Below are 19292 nucleotides of genomic sequence, written 5' to 3'. Positions count from 1 at the left end.
GTGTGGTGCGTACGCATGTGTATGGACGGGTGGACGGGTGTGTTCTGGTCGGCGGCCCCACTCCCCCTTAACAAGCAGTCCGTATAGCTGCAGGGTATGCAGGCCAATGTCGACGTGTGCGAGGTTGCCCGTGATACCCCTTGTAAGATTGTAAGACTGATGCGATTCTCCTCTGTGCACTACTCTCTGTACATCCTGACCGTGGTCTCACAGCTTCCGGGAATACAAGATTGTGGCAAAAATAAGGGTCTCGGAGCCTAAGGGTCGCGACGTTGCCACGGGACGTAGATTCGTTGGGCTCGTGTGAATGTACTACTGACACGGCTGCCCTGAACTGTGTCCGACTACTTAATCTTCGGGTGATTCCCGTCTTGACCTGACTGACCTCGCTAGTTCGTTCATGCTAGAGGCGATAATCTTATTAATCTTATTAATCTTGTTATAGGGGATTTAATTATTGGAGATTCTAGAATTTGTTGTCTTTTTTTAATTTTTATTGCGGTGTATGAGAGAGAGGGGAAGCGTTCGCACGGCGTTGTACAGAATTACCTACTTTTTGCCAACTTCCCACCCATTCTAAGCCCACTTTACAGCCCTTACAAGCCACTTGCAGCCTGAACTTCACACCCGAGAACCCCGACGCACCGACGCACTGCCCCTAGTCAGCCACTACACCCCTCCCTGGTCACAGCCTACAGGCCTAGCTCCAGCACCAGCAATACGGCACTTAAGAACTAAAGAGCCTAGACCCTGCATCCCGGGAAGTCTAAGTCTATCGGCCTTATCGATAGAACATTATCCTCAGCAATACGATCGAAAATCCGGTTTAGATAACCGTAGATTACCGTGACGTTTGTGACGTAAGCGTCATCATTGCCATCACCGCATTACCATAACTAGACCCTCATTCCCCCCTTCGTTATGTGGTTCTACACTTCAACAGGTTAGCAATTCTTATTCTTTCCTTCTTTTCAATCAGTCGAAAATTTAAGAGTCAATTCCGACACAAGACACCAATTTTTATCAATTCGATTGTGAGGACAATTGTATTACGACCTTGTCGTGTGATTTGTTCCACACTGTATCAATTTATCCAACAGCATACTACGAATTACTTTGAACAATCAAGTCTAACATCATGGAAACCTACTACCCAGCGCCCCGCGAAAAGCGCTACCACAAGTACAAGAAAGTCCTCTACCTAGAACCGCCTATCAATGGTAGCAAGACCGTTCGAACTCGAGTTACTACCATCGTTCCTCCCCCGGCACCTGTTCCGGTTCCGCCATCACCGGCTCCGGTCCTACCGGAACCTAAACCCGAACCACCACCAGTCATTGTCGAGCCTCTCCCACCTCCGCCTCCACCACCTGCACCCTATATCCCACCGCTACCGCCCGCACCAGAGCCCCAGGAAGAAACGGAGATTGAAGTTATTGCCGTGGACGTAGACCCGGACCAATCTTCCACTTCCAGCAGGTCATCCAAGAGGTCCTCTAAGAGCTCATCACGAAGCTCTAAGTCCTCTTCCCGCAGCAGCGGTGGTAGACGTAGTCGGGATCGTGAGGTATACATTGAACGCGAGAGGCTCGTTCCCGTCCGTGTGCCCGTGCCATACCATACGCACCACGTCGAGTACGAACCCCAGCCTCAGCAGGACAGTTTCCGATACATCGAGGCTCCCAGGCGATACGAGCCCCAACACCGACGAAGTTCGGATCACGAGATTGTCATTGAAGACCACCGACACCGAAAATACATCCGCGATGGCTAAAGGTGGCATTTTTCAATTCAGTTTATCTACCTTAAATATTATATTATCTACTATTACCTCATTTAATCACCTTAAACTACCTACCCACCTAGACCTAAAAACCTTTTCTTCATAATAAGCTTGGGCAAGAGCCTGGATGCCTGCCTACTTTCACTGTATTAAGACTGTCACGAGACTACGAGTACGACTACGTACGGCGATGACGAATCATGGGATGCTAGAGCTACTGGGAGTTACACAGAAATACGGAGTCCGGGAGCACATCTTGATTTCACTTGTACACAATATTATTTTGATTGTCGGTTCGAGGCAATTTCCTTATACTTTTGTAATGTATTTTCATGAGCTAATGGTACTCTCTGGGCTGTGTGTGTTCGGGTTGGGGTGGGCTTTGTGGCCTAACCAAGGCGAGACTAATACTTTGAATGAATGGTCTCTAATAATCTTAGTCAAATCAAAACCATCTTTAATACAATATCCAATTATCAAAAATACCTACTATCCTACATCAATTTGTCTAAACATATGAAAGCGGGTACCTAGAAATTATTCTCTTTATTATCAACTACACATGTGGACACGCTATGCATACAAGTTATCTGATACAGAGACTATGACCCAGGAAGGACTTCTCATCTTCCTTTGAAGTGATACCCTCGCATAATCTTACATACATCCAAGTATCTTCCATACTTCCACCAACCCTCAAATAAATAAGATAGCGGTTTAGGATTAGTTATGATCCTCGCAACTACCCAAATATACTCGCGCATGCTATGCCGGTTTGTAATGGAAGGTCCTTTTATAGTAAGGGGCGACTCCAGCAATGAAATAAGAGCAAGGCAGAAATATCAGATCGATCGATATTACTAAATCATACAAACGTAGAACATTCCTCATCATCCATACGCCATTGGTACGACAGAACGGCATGGGATCTCCCAATTTCCTTCTAGACTGAGCGGGTAATGACAAGACAATAGATACTTTTTGATACACGTGGGTAATCCATGATCGTCTGTACAATACACACTTCACTCGGGCGAAATGATTTCTGCCAAAGTGCAATATTTCAAGCTTACTTCCTTGGCATTGTATGCTGAAACATACATTTTTGCACATTCCGTGTTATTCCCTATGATAGCCGCCAGTCGACAACTCAGCGAAAATCATATCTATCACAAAGCTGGAGGCCTGATGGGATCTGTGCTTGACCGGTGTTGGTCTGAAAATGGTTTGATTATTCGAGCTTCTAAACATGGAAATAGCCAAGGCGTCCCTTACTAATGTACAACTCTTCGATATCTCCTTACCAACCCGACCAATAACGAAACGAAATCCCACTGTCGGTAAGGCCGCCGCCAGTCTCACGCAGTGCGTAGGCAAAAGGGGTGTTGACGTTTGCGATTCGGAGGATAATAAATAATGTAACGAGGCTCAAAGTAGGCACTGCTTAACCTAACCGGAGCCAATGAAGTCAATTAAAATCGTGTAGCGCGCTTAAGTCCAAAATATGTCATACAGGTTTAAAAGCAGGAGGCTGGGGTGCGACTTGTACGGAGGAGAGAAGAGGCGGGAAGGTAGTAGATAGTACCCCCTCCAATCAAATCACGACACGACCTATCACCAAAGCCGCAATGCGGTAAGAGGCGGGCCGCACCTTAACTATCCGTAAGGCGACGCTAGAGTTTGTGACGTCTTAGAAGTTCTGTTTATGCACCAAGGGTCTGGTTCGATATTATCTATTGGATATACTGCTGCAAGGCAACGACAACATATGAGCGAATACAGCCTGGGATTCCGAGTGTGGTTGTACTGGCGATATTTTTACCCAATATACGGTTGCCAGATAGTATACCAAACTCTCACCGAGATTTTATTTTCCGTAGAAACATAGCCTCGTGACAACGCGATGTTGAGGCGAGACCTAATATCACTGCCTGCTTAACACTTCATCCGCACTGCAAAATACCCTTGACGAGGTACGTCGCTTTCGTTCAATATGCAGTTAAAAAAACAAAGAATTAGTTAGGAAGTTTATTCTGAGACTTAGATATCATAAGTGTATAAAAATGGCTCTAGAGTCTGTTTATAAGGTATCGATTATGTAAGCCATAAATAGGGGGGAGTGTTTTTGGCAAATAGTGGGCCAGTTGTTACACACGTAGCCCCTTTTTCATTTAGGCCTGCTTACAACAACCTTCTATAATTTTTATCTTTGTCTAATAATTAAAATCTCGCCGGAATCCTATTGTGTATCTCAAAGAAAATATTTTAAAGCGCACTAGTCACGCTCTATAGCTTGGTAATCCATCAGCCTATGGTGGTCCGCGCATCTCACTAAGTATGTCTACACGTAGTGAAGCGATGCGGCAGTGGGTAATAATAAACCAAGAAGAAACTTGCCGCGAGAATCGCGTCAAACTCATTTCATGTCCATGTTTTCTAAATTTACGCGCACCCTCTTAAATCATTAGTATGCTTTTCGTCACTATGATATGTCATGATAGCTCGTGAACTTCGCTAACCAACCCCTCAAACACTCCTTACTATCGTCAGGTCCTCGCAGTGAACATTGTCATCCATCTTGGTCAATATTATAAAGTCACCTCGATTTCTTAAGCATTTAAAAGAATGGTTATTCTTCATTCTTCGAAACATAAAACGTTCGATCAATTTTTGTTCATTGTTTATCTAGAATACAAAACGCTAGATCAACGCGCCTTTGCCCGATTTCCCCACCTATCCGGTATGCAATTCTAGGGAGTACCCACCCCTGCCTCCTATTGCGCCCACATTAGGAGAGCAAGAACCAATACACGTGGGGGAAATAAAAAAAAGTCAAATCAAATCAAATATAGAAAGATGTGCTTCCAATAACAGTAGCTCAAAGAGAATGCGCTACATCCACAAGCCGTGAGAATCCATTCTTCTAGCCTACTGTCATTCACAGTAGGGTTGGCCGGACTGGTCCCATGAAGGGTCGATCGGGTCCAAATCGGCATTGATGTGATCCAGATCTACTTTGTTCCAGTCGATATCTGGATCTTGTTCTAGAGATGCGGTGCCGTCGGGCTGGGGTAGCTGTTGGATGGGGTTCTCCGGGGAGACGCCGGTCATAAGGTCTTGAGGAGAGGTGTCGCCGGTGCTCATAGTAAAATCAGTGCCCCCCTGAACTTGGGGCGTGTTCTGAAGATGTTCGGTAGCTAGTACCGGTGTGTGGTTATGAGCCAAACCATGATTATGGTCTTGACCCATAAATATCGGAAGAGCGAGGTTGGGATTGGCGATTGACCGAGACTCAAGTTGCTGATTCAAAACAGTGATACGAGCCCGAAGCTGTATGCCCTCAGCTTTCAAAGACATGTTCAGCTTGTTTAGGCGTGTGTTTTCGTCTTGCAGCCTCTTGACTTTGTCCTTGGTATTCTCGAGTTCCTCGACCTTTCTCTTGCGACTTCGCTGAGCGGACTCCCTGTTCTGGGTACGAACATGTTCCGCCTTAGCCTCGGCGAGCCTATCGTTCCATTCGCTCGCCTCTGCTCTCTCTTCCTTGGTCATCTTATCGGTGATTCTTTTCTCCTTCATTCCGGGTTGCCACGTAACCTTGCCCAACTTTCCAAGTCGTCGACCCGCTTTTGAGATTCGGAAATTATCAATCGCTTTCATCCTAGGGGAATGTACAGCTCTTAAATCATTCTTATCGGGTCCAATCGGTGTGTTATCATCGCTTGATAAATTAGCGTGTTCGTTATCAATAATAGGAGGATTCGGTCGGGAAGCGATCTGGGCCTGTTGCATAGACGGGCCCCAACCCGGAACTGGTGTGGGTTGGCCGACGTGATTCGCGCCACTTTGCGGCGCATGCGAAATGTTCGCAGAAGTAGCGTTCATAGAACGTTGTAGGTTCATGATTCGCGTCACATCGTGTTCATTGTATTGACCAGGTTGCCACTGGTTTGAGTGAACCATGGGTGCGGTTGGTGCTTCGAGGGTGTTAGCGTAATTCCGCGCATCATTGTTTACTCGCTCACCATTATGCTGTGGATGGAAGAGCATTCCCATACTCATTTGCCCTGAGTTGTCGTCGAAGCCTCCAGGAACGCCCTGTACCAAGTTGTTAGCCCGAGTGTCATAACCCGGGTGCATCGGTTGGGTGGGTACAGGAGCAGGAGCGGGATTCAATATAGATGGTATCGTCGACGAGGGTGACATTTGGTTGAATACGGGGTTGTGGTTGTGGTTTTGGTAGCCTCCAGGAAACTGACCTGGCGGGTTGGAGAATGACTGTTGATATTGATGTTGGGGATGAAGTTGGTTTCTCTCCCACTGCAGAGGGGCGTGCTGAGGTAGATCCGACATCCTATTTTTTTTATTAACCCCTTTCTGAACGATAACTAGGTTCTTTCACCAACCTGTCGATTATTAAAAAGGCCTGAATCTGACCTGTTATGGCAGTAATAGTCTGAGGTTACTATTAGCGACTTATGGGTTTGCAGTCGAGTAGGCTGGTGATACTGATTAAGAATGATGATGGGGAGTGAGAAGTGTGGGGAGGAAGAACCCCCCTCCTTGTTTAAATGTACAAGACAAGATCCCCCATGGGAGGCTAGTCAAGCGATTTGGAAATTCTGTCCGGCCAAGTGACCATATCACGGAGGTCGTGAGTGAGTTCCACTTCGTGATCTGGAGTCGGACAAGAATTGGGACGGAGGGTTAATAAAGCCATTGCGTAATGAGGAAATAACAACCAAAATAAGGTATGTGATGAATTCAGATTCGGAAGTGGGAATATTACGGCGAGTTTAATTATGAATCCTAGAATAAGGGATCAGAGTCGACGGAAACTAGTGATTATGAAAAAGATACTCTTCTTAATAACGAGTTGAATCAGCTACTACTTTCGTGACAAAGTATCATCTGCCAAGAAGAACCTCTTAGCAATCCTCAATCAGGATTGCGACAGTCCATCCTTCTATACGTGTAGAAAGTTTGGGAGTTGGAAGGTGACCGCAATTCAGGATGTGTTGCTCTTAGTCATATCGTCGGGGAGAACTCGGCCTTCGACTCGGATGGAATATCTTGAAAAGAGGTTATTGTTTGCCTTATGACGCCCAACCAGAAAGTAGCAATGATATGCTTCAGTACATACTAACTACAAACACAGTCGTTGGTTAATAGAGATAAACACAAGTAACTATTACTAGCCCCTTTTATTACATAAGCAAATTAACATCGTACCTTTAGACACAACTTACCCCTGAGAGAATGATCTTAAGATACCAAAAAAGTTTGGAATCGAATAATACTACGGGATAACACAAGATACGATTGATTTCATAATAAACACTCGTGACTTTCTTAGAAAATACGATATTGGATGAAGTTTGCTTTCAGCCATAACATTCCACCAACCATTCTAACTGACTCTTGTTCCATAGGATAAAATGGATTCTCGCCTACCTAAATAGGAATGATTTTATTAAGATATAGTCTTCAATCTTTAGTCTCATTAGTTATGCCAGTTATTCTCAAGTCAGTGTCTCCACTTCACTATGATCACAGCATGATTGGTAAAGAAGTATTCCATCGTAAATGCACGAATGGTTTGATTTTTCTACTAGCCTCCTAGACTATATCTCTTGAGAGGCTTATAAACTTTCAGTTTATCTCGTTTTCATGGATTAGCCCGATGCCACGGAATTTTATTTGCATTGTGTGCGTGTTGCTCGTTGCGCGTTGTGTGATTAGGGTTCTGACATCAAGTTGTATGGGTGGAAACTAACTAAAAGATGTTTAATCTTTGAGAGAAGCATAATGTCTCTGGGAGAAATGTATGGAAGAGTTCAGTGGGGACAAGAGTAGGCAGAAACTAAACCACGAATATTAATGAGTGTTTATCGAATTCAGTATGAGCCAAAAGTGCCTAAGTAGAAGAAGGGTGTCTTAGAATGACTGCGTATGTCATGAGACCAACCATATGGGGGGTTAATAACTCTGTTGTTGCGCGAAGAGATCGCAATTAACTGGTATCATATACATACATAAGTAGCTTCTTTGGTCTAAGAGCTCCTTTGTCCTTATATCGGCGATAAGGGACCTTCCCGATACTTCCCAAGATGCATTGCTTTATACAGCTTAACTACTGACAGCGTATACATGTTAATTGGCATCGTTACACACGTCTGCGTCGGCGCTAGCAATATCCTCTAGTAATTATAATGAAACTAACTCACTCTCCTCTTAAATAATAGTAAATTAATAATAAAAAAAAACATCGAAAAAAAAGGTTGTTGAGCTTGTGTGTTGATTGTCCTGACTCAACAGGAATTGCCCAGGAATATTCTCAACTGGAAGTGTCCTGACCTAACAGGAATTCCCCGGAGTTATCTCGACGGAGGCCATGGGATCTAAATCAACCAGGTCTTTAAAATGTCCTGACTTAACGGGAATTCCCTGGAGGTATCTCAACAGAGGCCCCTGGAGACTATGTCAACCGGGTCTTCATAATGTGTCCTGACTTAACAGGAAATGCCGTGGCGCTCGAAAAGTCCTTGCTCGACATGTCCCTCAAACCCTTGACCTCAAGAGTGGGAGAGTTGATTGAAATACAACACACCGGACTGCAGCACCACGGAGGGACTTCTTGAAAACCTATCAGATTATTAGCACCTATATGCGGATCGTGCATACGTTGCTAGGCAATTCGTAAGAATGTGGCAAATGGATTTTAAGTTACTGGGGAGACGTTTTTGCCTCCTTGGTAGACACGTATCCCCGGTGGCGTAGTGGTGAACGCCCCAGCCCCGCGTTACACCGCCGACTAAGCGATGCGGCTTGGTTCGAGTCCCATTGAAACCATTTGGCTAGGCGTCGCCGTTTTTTTTTGTAAAAAAAAAAAAAAAGGATGTTTGAATTGCGGCTTTCGAGGATGTTATAATGCTCATGGCTTCGTATATAGCGCGATATTTGTATTTGGCGCTTTGCATAAATCATTTGTGTCTTGGCGATTTTGGTTCGTTTCTTCGTGCCTTCTCGTATGTCTCTTCTTTCTTGAGCTCTTTGGCGGCGAGGGGCTCGGCGGAAAGTCGTGACGGGGCTAGGGTAGCGAGATACAGTAGGTGCGAATAGTTCCTATTGTAAATTTAAAAATGGCTTGCGGATAATTTTCTGCTGTCCCTCTGATGTCGCGGTAAGGGGTTTTGGTGGTGTCGAGGAATTTTGTACGACATTACTTTTTCTGGCTCGCGATTCGGAATACTCGCCATTTTCGGCGACAGGAGACGCAAGATGTGTTTTAAAAGTATAGTAGTTATAGGAAATCGTAGAGTTCAGGGAGAGCGCTGTGAAGGCGATTGTTTAATTGCAAAGGTGGGTGACTTAGGGGCATTAGGTGAGCTTAATCCTTACAACTAGGAGTCATAATGGGCAATTACCTATGGTGGTTTTTAAGATAGGGAGCATTCCTTCCCTTATCTGTTTATTCTGGAAGTTGCTGTTGCAATATTTGTAAGGTACGTAGGTTTGTCATAATATAAGTATGCTATCGTGCGTACTTGCCTCAACACCTTAGGTGGATACTTCACGTTGTCAGGAAGGTGCGAGTAGCCCAGTGCATTCAATATTCACCTGAGCAACCAAACTTTTCAATTGGATTTTCTTCTTCTACCTGCCCTAATAAATACTCTAACTTATTATCTATTTCATTCAGCACACCCTGACAAATTCTTTCCCTTTCAACTCCCAGGGTTGAAGTTTTTCCCCCTTCCACTTCACCTCTACGCCTACAACCGCGAAACGACCGGCGGCTTTTGGAATTCGCGTGTGTAATTGGGTTATTGATTCCATACCTCCTCCGGATCCCAACACCTTTCACTCTAGATTCTCGCCGCCTTATCGTTCAGTATGGCTCCGAGATACATCTGCCAATCTTGCCTCGAGGCATTCCAGCCCACCGAAGTACATTTTTCCGATGCGTGTACGCATCCGTACTGCACCGAGTGCATACGCAAAATGATTGAACTATCGGTCAAGCCTGCGGAGATATTCCCCCCTCGCTGCTGCGAGCTTCCTATCCCCTTGACGCCCCAACTAGCAATGATCCTTAGCAGGGAGATCCGAACTGCCTACTTCGAAAAGCTAGCTGAGATGAATACCCAAAACGCCGCTTACTGTTCCAGGCCCGACTGTGGAGCATTCATCCCAGTAGAGTACCAAACTTACAATCTTGCTGTTTGCAAGAAGTGTGACTGGTTCACGTGTTCTAGATGTGGAAATAATTACCACGAAGGACAGTGCCCCATTGAACCTGGCCTATCCGAGTTACAGGCAATTGCGGAGAAGAAAGGATGGAAACGATGTGCCTGCGGCAGACTGATTGAGAGAATTGACGGCTGCGAGAGTATAATCTGCATTTGCGGACGGGATCTTTGCTATGATTGTTCGCGAGAGATCGGCGATTGTATTTGCAACGAACTCTACAGACAGCGGGAGGAAGAGGCAGAGGAAGAGGACGAAGAAGAAGAAGAGGAGGAGGAGGAGCAAGAGGCACAAGACGTACAAGACGTACAAGAGGAGCAGGAGGGACAGGTGAACCTGGGAGAAGGCGCGGCACATAAAAATGTCTACACACGCATAGAACAAACGGTCAACGACGCGATCATTGGAGGGACATCGGGATCTGTTACCCTAAGTGTCGGAGAAGGATTGAATATTACAGCCACTTTTTCGGAAGCAACGACAGAGCTACCTGCACCTCTTCACCCCCAACCGAATTCGCCCACAGGTCCGACCGCTGAGAGAGGACATGACGAGGAGCAGCAGGAGGAGCAAGAGGAGGAGCGGGACGGGAAGCAACCCAGTCCTAGCTGCCGCCACCACTATCTAAAGGACACTATCGATTTTAAGGGTTCCGGGGGTGTCTACCCGTAGTGCGAATGTGGAGGAATGTCCTACCTACTACAATGCCGACGTTGCCGCCACCGCGCCTGCTTCAGCTGCTTTAAGAGCCAGACTCATTAGGCTCACTACTGAGCGATCTAGGAGATACGGGTTAGTAAGGAGAGAGGAAATAAGGGATGAATGCAGGAAAACCAGAATGGATGATAGGCTAGCCACTCGCAAGATTGTGAATTTACAGAAATGATATAAAAATCAAAAAATCTTCAGTCTACGAGTGAAGTGTAAAAAATGCTGCGGTACTTCCATCTCATGCGTAGGGCTAATACGGTGTCAAAAGGTGGCTCGAGCTTTCAATGATATCCCTTGGCCCGGATACCTTAAACTCGCACCGTGATGGTGTGTGGTAGATGGGACGTACGTGTACATAGGTAAGGTAAGGTAAGGTACTGCCGCGTCGCGTGGGAAGCATGTGAAAACCACGTCGAGCTAGATGGAATGTGGTGTAGTCTTAGTCTCACCCCCACGGTTCCATCACGACGGTACCACTATGGCTTGCCGCATTCTTCCTCCCACTACCGAATCTCGGGGTCCCTGCGAAGTGGATTAAACGGATAGATCCATCAATCCCTAGACGATCCCTCATATACCCATAAGGCTATTTGAAGCTTGGTGATGTATGTCTAGGATTATTCTTGATGCACTCGTCCTAGGCTAGGTTCGAGGTGTCCACATACACCCACACCGGGTGCCCTAAGTCGACTCCGACCCACCGTAGTATCGGTCATCGAGCTTTCACATGTTAAAATATTAGCATTCGAAAACGTTTTCAAGAGCTTTACAATGTGCGACTTAAAACTAAAAAAAATTCAAAGCCGAGGCATTCTTCTTGAAATGCTTGGTTCTTCCTCTTTACAAATACCCATCTAGAGCCCTTTCACGTCGATGTTTTGATTTTTGGTGAAACCTTGGAAATCTTCGCGGATATTTGTTAAGGTAAATTTGGTACTATTGCTGTCTCAGGTTTTTTATACCTGGAAAGCGAGATTAGAGACTCCGTTTAATAACCCTCTCTTTCTTGCTACTTCTAACAAACGTAGCGGTTCGCTCGCAATTTCTAATTGTCTACAGGGATATACAATATGAAGCGAATTATAGACTCCGAAGCGCGAAAACACCATACCGCACCCGAAGTTTTACATGAAATAAGGGCACCAATTTAATGGGCTTAAAAGGTCGCGACGGCAATGGCAATGGATTGAGACTCCGAGTGCGAGATAGAAACACTTATCTCCTTAACACCTGCCTTCTTTGCGGCATCTTGGGCATCACCATGAAGCTACGATCGATTAGTACACGTCGCGATAAAACCTAGGAGAGGTGTTTACTTACGGAGACAATGGGAGCACCATTTTCGTTAGACAGGATCTCAATATCCTTCAAGGGCGCGCCAGCTCCTTTGCTTTGAACACCGAGACTCTTGAAAACGGCCTCTTTCGCACTCCATCGCCCGGCAAAAGAGCTCTGAGGGCTGGGCATTTTTCGACAGTACGCGATCTCCTTATCGCTGAAGTTACGTTCGATGAATGTGGAGTTTTCAATATTGATGGCTGCGATATCCTCTACATCCACGCCGACCTTGTTATTCTTGCCGGTTTGGAGACTGCGAGCTAGGCTTTCTACCATCTCCTTCGTGCTCTTAGCTTTTGTGATGTGGGGTAGGGCGGCTCGGCTTGCAAAGTCGACGGGGTAGGTGAGCTCAGCTGTCTTTCCGTTTTCCGTAACCCTGGCGTCTGGGTTCAAAAGGACCGAGGTGAGCTGGTCGTCACTGTACGGGGAATGGTTCTTGGCTTGGAAGATCGCATTGTTCACAATACCGTTGTGCATGTAACGGTATGCCTTCTTCTGACGAGCGCTAACCTTAGCACAATACTGCGTATACGTCTCTTTGTCAAGAGAAGCATATAGGTATCTGGGATGAACACCCATGACCTGAGCACCCTTCTGACCGAAACCAAACGAAGTTAAAGAGAAAGCCTTGACACCGTCAGTCTGGATGCTTCGGCTGGGATAAACGATCAAGTCGAATTTCTCCATGTCCTTGTCGACATTGTCGGCATTGCGATTACCAGGAACTAAACCACTGTTCAGGACTTGCAAGCAACCGTTGAACATCCAAGCACCAGCAGCACCCTTAGGGTGACCGGTTAGGTACTTCTGGAAAATACCTAGGACGGCATTACCCTTCTTGCGACCGAGGTGACGCAATTGTTGGCAGATAACAGACGACTCGTTCTTGTCATTGGCCTTAGTCGATGTGCCGTGGAAAGAGGCCACATCCAAGTCGTCGATTGTGAGACCCCAGGTTGCGAGGGCACCCCGGAGAGGGGCAATGGTATTGTCTTGTTTCCAGAAATTGTTCCCGAGGCTTCGTAAGGCTTCCTTCTCCTGTCTTGCGGCTTCCTTCTCGATGTGGAGGGCACGAGCTTGGGTGTACTCTTTCTCGTCGAATTTGTGGCCCTGTGCTTGCATAGCTGCTGCTTCTTCATACAAGTATTCTAATTCGGACTCCTTCCAGTTTCGGATCTGCCTCTTGCGTAGCTCAATTTGCCGACGACGGTACTTTAGGTCTAATAAAGGTGAGGGGAACTTGCTGGGAGCTTCCCGTGCGGTAGTCAATAGACCTTGGCCAGGTGCTGGGACGGAACGTCCGATCTTGTCACTTGCCGTCGTTGTGAGGGCAAGAACACCGTAGATAGGTACACCCATATCAAGTGCTAGCTTCGCTGTCATGATAACCTGGATACCACAACCTTGGGATTCCATGAATCCACCTCTTGTTGTGGTGGTGGGGCGAGACATTTCCTGCGGGGTACGGCCGTGCGCAAATTCATCGACACTGTTGCTTGTTGCCTTCATGTTGGCGAACTCGTACGAACCCTCTTCGCCGAAGTCATCAAAACCACCAACTAGGCAAATTCGTGCTTTGCCTTCCATAATGGCTTCATAACCAATATCGACGGACTCCACAGCCGTGGCGCACGCACCAACAGGAGTCTTGATAGGGCCAGAAGAAGAGAGAAGAAGCATGTTAACCCAAGCAGCCATTGTGTTGATGAATGATTCCTGCAAAATATCCTTCTGAATGTCGTGGTCCATTTTGCGCTTGGTGTACATCCCATTAAGAGCGTTCATACCACCTTGGCCGGAACCAATGCAGTTTCCAACTTCGGATACGTGGACATACTTATAGAATTCATACGGGTCGGTGATACCTGAAGCCAAGAGGGCTTCAGCAACGGAGACGAGCACGTAAAGCGTAACACGGTCAACTTGGGAGATGATATCTTCGGGAACACCATATTTCTTGGCGTCCCAGCCCGTGGGAATTTGTCCGGCGACAAGACGGTCAAATTTAAGGGCTTTCGGAATCCAGAGTGTAGCGCCTTTCCTCAAACGAATAGTGAATTCGCCTGTTTCTGGAATTTCGAAGATTTCGCACTTATCACCATGCTGTCTCTTGAATTCCTCGGCGGTCTCCTTAGATCCCTCAAACGGTTCCAAGTCCTCTTCCAATTGAATTTCGTGTAACATCATCTTCTTGTTGGGATCATACCCATCAAAGAGCTCTGGCTCAATTAGACGGATACCCGAGTGTTCAAGAATATGCTTCTCGTACTTCGGTTTGATATCCTTGTCCTCAACTGGTTCACCAGTCTTGGCGTCGACCCAACCCGAGTAGGGCTGTCCTTTGATGGGTCCATTGAAGTTCTTGATGAGTCCCATGATCCACGCCATCTCGACGCAGCCTTCAAGAGAGAATTCACCATACGCTTCCATTTCCCAGCGGGTTCTAGAGTTACCCCAGGGGCCTATTTCGGCGAAACCTGTGACGACGACAATTCTCTCTAAATCTACCATACCCTTTAGGCTATCGTTAAGTGGCTCAATTTCCTTCTCCCAGTTGGGTAGAGGTGGGAAATCGAATTTGATGTTAGAACGTGGCTCAATGACCTTCTTCTTGTAAAGCGCCTCCGAATTCTCGCCGTTTACGACCTTGTTTTCAATCGAAGTCTCTTTGGTTACAGCTCGGCGGACCTCGCTGGTTTCTGTGATGTCCTTACGTAATCGCGTCATAGTGTCGTTCAAGTTGGGGATGAATTGGAGACCACCATTCAAATCTGCGAATACTGGCTCATTCTGGCAAAGATCCACAATAGCGGGTGACATAAGTCCGAGAAGGTTGAATGCCATTTCCTGTTGTGAGAATGTGCGCACGCCAAATTGTTCGACACCCTCAGCGACAATGTTGTTGCCAGACATGAGACCCGTACCACGAGTCCAGCCAATGACAGCACCGCAAATGGTGAGGTAGTTGGCCCAGTCCTCTGAATGCCAGCGGTTGAAGAGAGTCTCGAGCCCAAGCTTAGACTCTGAATAGAGACCATCACTACCAAAGGTACCGTGATTGGGAGATAGAGGGAGCACGACTTGAGCAGGTCGCGTTTCGAAACCACGCTCCAATTTCTGGGCCTTGACGCAACCTAGAAGTCGGATCAAGTTTGTCAACATAATGCGGTGAGCGAGTTCTGACTTCGAATCAATTCCGTCAATTTGGCGACCGTTCTCGGAAATGGCCGCGAATGGAACGATATAGTCAAGGTCCCATCCCAGTCCGTTCTTGGAATCGTAGATATAATCAACAAGAGCTTCCACATCTTGTTTGCTGCCTTGGTTGAAGGGGACAACAACAAGTTGGGATCCACGGGCACCGTACCTAGCGTACATCGCCTGGTAGTACTCTGTTACTTGTCGCGAAAATCGACTTGTCGTAACAATAACTCTGGCGCCTCCGCTGATTAGGCCCTGAAGAACCTCAGCTCCAATCGAGCCAGCACCAGCACCAGTCATGAGAACATATTTGTCCTGGTAAGTAACACCAGACTTAGCAGCCTCTTCCAAGCAGTCTAAGTAGACTCCAGTGAGACGCTTGCTGTATTCCCAGCCGTGGAGGTTATGGCGCTTGAGATGCAAGAACGGAATAGTCTCCATTTTGCCTTTGCCACTCTGGCCATTGGCCTTTAACGCAGCAGGCTTCTTAACAAAACCATTAGCTTTGCCGCCGTCCTTCGGTAAGATTTGGGCTTCATTCATAGCAAGCGAACGAAGAACGTTCCCGTAGAGGTTCTTGAATTCGAGCTTCGCGGTCTTGGACATCTTGTGCTGCTCTTTGATAAGCTTTACGAGGCGCCCTAAATCGTTCTGCACCTTGGTCCGGTTACCATACTCGGATATTTTACCACCTTCAGCCATCTGCTGGACGTAGTGCTCGAGCTTGCGGCAGCTTTGCCTGGGAATTTCCTCGTAGTTGAGATTACCACGAGCATCAATAGTTGTATGTGGACCAGTCGGGACGGCGACGTCCTTGTATGCCGGCGGCACATTTAAGACTTCTTTGCAATTTTCAATTAATTGCTGACCTAGCTCCTTGGCAAGTTTGTAGGTCTCCCCGCGCTCAGTCGGGCAGTTGTCGATATGGTACTGCATGAACTCAAGCAGTAAGGGATTTGACTTGCTCATGATGCGGATACACTGGCTGACGATTTCTCTGTCAACGGCTTGCAACCGGCCAAAAATAACGTCGTAATACATGCTGAGGGCATCTTGACGCGCCCAGTTCCAAGAAGAGTCGTAGGTGCGCGCTTTGAGGGAACTAAAGACTGGTTCTATACCCGCCGCGTAGAAGTCGCCATGTTCGGAAGTCCAAAGATCCAATTGGGCCTGTAGCACTTGTTGTGACTCTTGCGAGTTCTGCGCAGCCTTGTCGCCGGCTCGAAGATCCAGTTTCAAATATCTCGCCAACAGTTCTAGTTGTTGCTTGAATAGGGCACGCTGGTCTTTGGTAAGGGCGTCGATAGCAGCGGGGTCCATCATCATACCGCCTGAACCGCCGGCGGCTGGGCCAGCAGTAGAAGCTGTAGAGAGGCTGATACCAGCGTTGGTAGCGTACTTTTGCACGACATCATCGAGGTAAGCCTTCGCATCGTTCTCAGAACCCAAACGAGATGCCGGCTCCATGGTAATAGCTAGGACAAGAGCTCCGTCCTGTCTTCCAGAACCGAGGCCCCACCTAGATTCAAGGTATTTGCGCGCAGATGTCATATTGAATCCACCAGGCATCTTAGAGGATATTAAACGAGCGATGAGTGATTGTGATTGTTTCCCAAGCTGACCATTGAAGGTTGCCTGCATTAATCCCGATAACTCATCGATGGGGGTATCTTCTGGTTTTTCGGGTGTTGATCCAAATTCCTTTCCTAAGTCTCCGAGAATTTCGTTCTGGAGTGTAGATTTGCCTACGCATCAATTAGCTCTGGGTGAAACTCAACACCGGTTCCGCGTTATGTACTCACCTCCGACCAAATCCTTGATGGCTTTGCTGAGAGGCACTTCTAGGAACGGCTTCTTCAACTTTTGCGCAATTAACGCTCTAACAATTTCCAATGCAGAGACTGGTGCATCGTCCACAGCCGCAGCGGGGCCTGCGCTGGGAGCAGGCGCTGCAGCAACCGGAGCTGCTGCTGCTGCCGCTGGCGCAGAACTTGAAGCCTCCGCGGGCGCGGCTGTAGGTTCTGGTTCCTCCTCAATAGGATCTACGTCATAATAAATCTCCTTGGCGTCTTTATTATAACAGAGGATTTGACGTTGGATGGATTTGGCAGCGTCGAAAGCTTCATATTTGGATGCGATTGTCCTCTTCGCCATTACCCCTAAGGTGTCCGCCGGTCCAACTTCGACGATACGTTCGGCTGTCTTCTCACCAAGGAAGACATCTTGCGTTTCAATCCATCTCACCGGCGAAGCAAATTGGTATGCGAGGAGCTCGACGAGCAAGGTGTGAGCAAGCTCTTGCTCAACTTCGGGACGCATTTTGGTGGAAGGATTAGGAGGGCGTGGTAGAGAGGGTCTAGGGAGGGTAGACGGAATGGAGTGTCGACAACTCCAGAGGGTATCTCTACTTGTTTAAGGTTAGGTCGACTAGGAGAGAAAGGTGAAAGGAGGAAATTGTCTTGTTCGTGTTGAAGCTATCCCCTTTTTTTTTCTTCTCCTTACTTTTTGATCCTCCGACTAAGTTGAAAATAAGTCGTGAGGAAGAGCGAGTGGCATAAAAATCGATTTGGAGAACGGGAAAGGAGTGTACGCCAAACTCGACTTGAAGCGACGGGAAGCGACAAGGACAGGGAATTGCAAGTGGAACGAAGAATAAACCACAAATAAGTGTATTATTGATCAATTGATCATTAGTCTCCCGAGGTCCTCTGGCATAAAAAATTATGAGGTGCTCGCCGTGGTACGGTTGGCGATTACTTTGACAAAAAAAATTGATTGCTTAGGAGCTGGGAGGGTGAGATAGGCTTGGAGAGGTACAAATTACAAAGCGCAAATACGGCTAGATAGGGTCTCTCTCTCCCTCTCGCTCGTGTGTGTACGGACAGGGAGGATACAAGATTCAGTTAGAAAGGCGGAATGAAACAAGAACTTTCCCAAATGTTGAACTGTGTTAATGGAAAATTTTGGCGGGATCGTGGTCGTGGTTCCCCAATTCCGGGCCAATGGCTGGCCTAAAAAACGCTACTTGTACATACACTTATGCAAGTACAGGGCCAGCGGCCTAGAGCATCCCCCCATGCTACTGCAGTCTTGAGGCGTAGAGCCAGCTTATGGTGCCACCGCGACTGCCTAGGTGCCTGTAAGATAGCGTGGATAGCCAGGTACAGCAGTACTTCGGGCTCCTAGGCTAGAAAGAGGATCTCTGCAAGGCATTAATTTGCTCTTTTATGATTTGCTGCGGAAAACCTTTCGAATCCACTATTCCTCAACCATCTTCTAATAATCTATACCTATCGAGGTTTAGTCGCTATAAGGACCCTTTCTCCACAAAGACCTAGCCCGCAAAGTTGGGGTCAGTTGTTTTCACTTCTTTTGCCTCCTCCCTTCGAGATGCAGGCTATACCGAACAGGCTGGGTTAGAGAAACATTGTATGTCGGATATTACTATAACTTTCGCAATTGACTTCCTAAGTATAGATTAGGTTCAGCTCTCGAGATCAATGCATCCTTATTGAATCAACCATATTGTTTATCTCTGAGGTATTCAATCGTCATCCGACTTTAGTCTCATGCGGGCTCACATTACTAGGCAGCCTAGGACGAGTAGCGTTGCAAGGAAATCCTGTTCCGTGATACCATGTACCACACCAAGGTCAAGGGTTGCGTCTGAATTGATCTTGGCGGTAGTTTGCTTGCCGTACCATTCCAGTGGACCAGCCAGCGTAGCCAGGGGTTTCGCTGACGGAAGTATAGCTACTTAGTCGAATGTTGCTGGTCGAAGCAATGATATGGGAATTTTCGCATCTGGATCGTTCTGGGGTGAAATTCTCTCCCCCGAGTGGGATATAAGAGACGAGTTGTAACGATGACCAACCACAACTTGCAGAATATCGTATCAGGCTTTGAGGCCTAAGACATTCATAATCGTGGAAGATCACAAACCCTTGACGATCTTCGAACGACGAATCATAGCATTACATCATCTTACCCCCTCTCCGCAATCCTTTCTTCC

General features: G+C 47.0%; 4 protein-coding genes across 4 annotated transcripts; 2 read left to right on the top strand and 2 right to left on the bottom strand.

Moving 5' to 3' along the window:
• The first annotated feature begins 395 nt into the window (after nucleotides 1-395).
• Nucleotides 396-2266, top strand: F4822DRAFT_387470 (uncharacterized protein). The gene is made up of 2 exons (XM_051456807.1): nucleotides 396-943; nucleotides 1158-2266. The coding sequence occupies exons 1-2, from the start codon at nucleotides 922-924 to the stop codon at nucleotides 1772-1774; spliced, it is 639 nt and encodes a 212-aa protein (XP_051319985.1). The 5' UTR covers nucleotides 396-921; the 3' UTR covers nucleotides 1775-2266.
• A 2318-nt stretch (nucleotides 2267-4584) lies between these two features.
• F4822DRAFT_439890 (uncharacterized protein) lies at nucleotides 4585-6133 on the bottom strand (the record flags this gene model as incomplete). The annotated part of the gene is made up of 1 exon (XM_051462679.1): nucleotides 4585-6133. The coding sequence occupies one exon, from the start codon at nucleotides 6131-6133 to the stop codon at nucleotides 4718-4720; it is 1416 nt and encodes a 471-aa protein (XP_051319984.1). The 3' UTR covers nucleotides 4585-4717.
• A 3402-nt stretch (nucleotides 6134-9535) lies between these two features.
• Nucleotides 9536-10702, top strand: F4822DRAFT_439887 (uncharacterized protein; the record flags this gene model as incomplete). Its single annotated transcript, XM_051462678.1, has 1 exon — nucleotides 9536-10702. Exon 1 carries the CDS (start codon nucleotides 9677-9679, stop codon nucleotides 10700-10702), a length of 1026 nt encoding a protein of 341 aa, XP_051319983.1. The 5' UTR covers nucleotides 9536-9676.
• A 1195-nt stretch (nucleotides 10703-11897) lies between these two features.
• Nucleotides 11898-17599, bottom strand: F4822DRAFT_424684 (uncharacterized protein; the record flags this gene model as incomplete). Its single annotated transcript, XM_051460187.1, has 3 exons — nucleotides 11898-12008; nucleotides 12062-17025; nucleotides 17083-17599. 3 exons carry the CDS (start codon nucleotides 17597-17599, stop codon nucleotides 11898-11900), a joined length of 5592 nt encoding a protein of 1863 aa, XP_051319982.1.
• Nucleotides 17600-19292: the final 1693 nt, after the last annotated feature.

The sequence above is a fragment of the Hypoxylon trugodes genome, assembly GCF_022578975.1.
Source record: "Hypoxylon trugodes strain CBS 135444 unplaced genomic scaffold F4822scaffold_1, whole genome shotgun sequence".
Taxonomy (NCBI): Eukaryota; Fungi; Ascomycota; class Sordariomycetes; order Xylariales; family Hypoxylaceae; genus Hypoxylon; species Hypoxylon trugodes.
The sequence above is the reverse complement of the archived record's forward strand: the minus strand, read 5'-3'. Positions and strand labels throughout refer to the sequence as shown.

Bases quoted from the DNA above. Each gene is read 5' to 3' on its own strand.
- F4822DRAFT_387470 (XM_051456807.1), top strand. From the start codon at position 922: ATGTGGTTCTACACTTCAACAG. The intron at 944-1,157 runs GTTAGCAATTCT...CCTACTACCCAG, and splicing joins GTGGTTCTACACTTCAACAG to CGCCCCGCGAAAAGCGCTAC.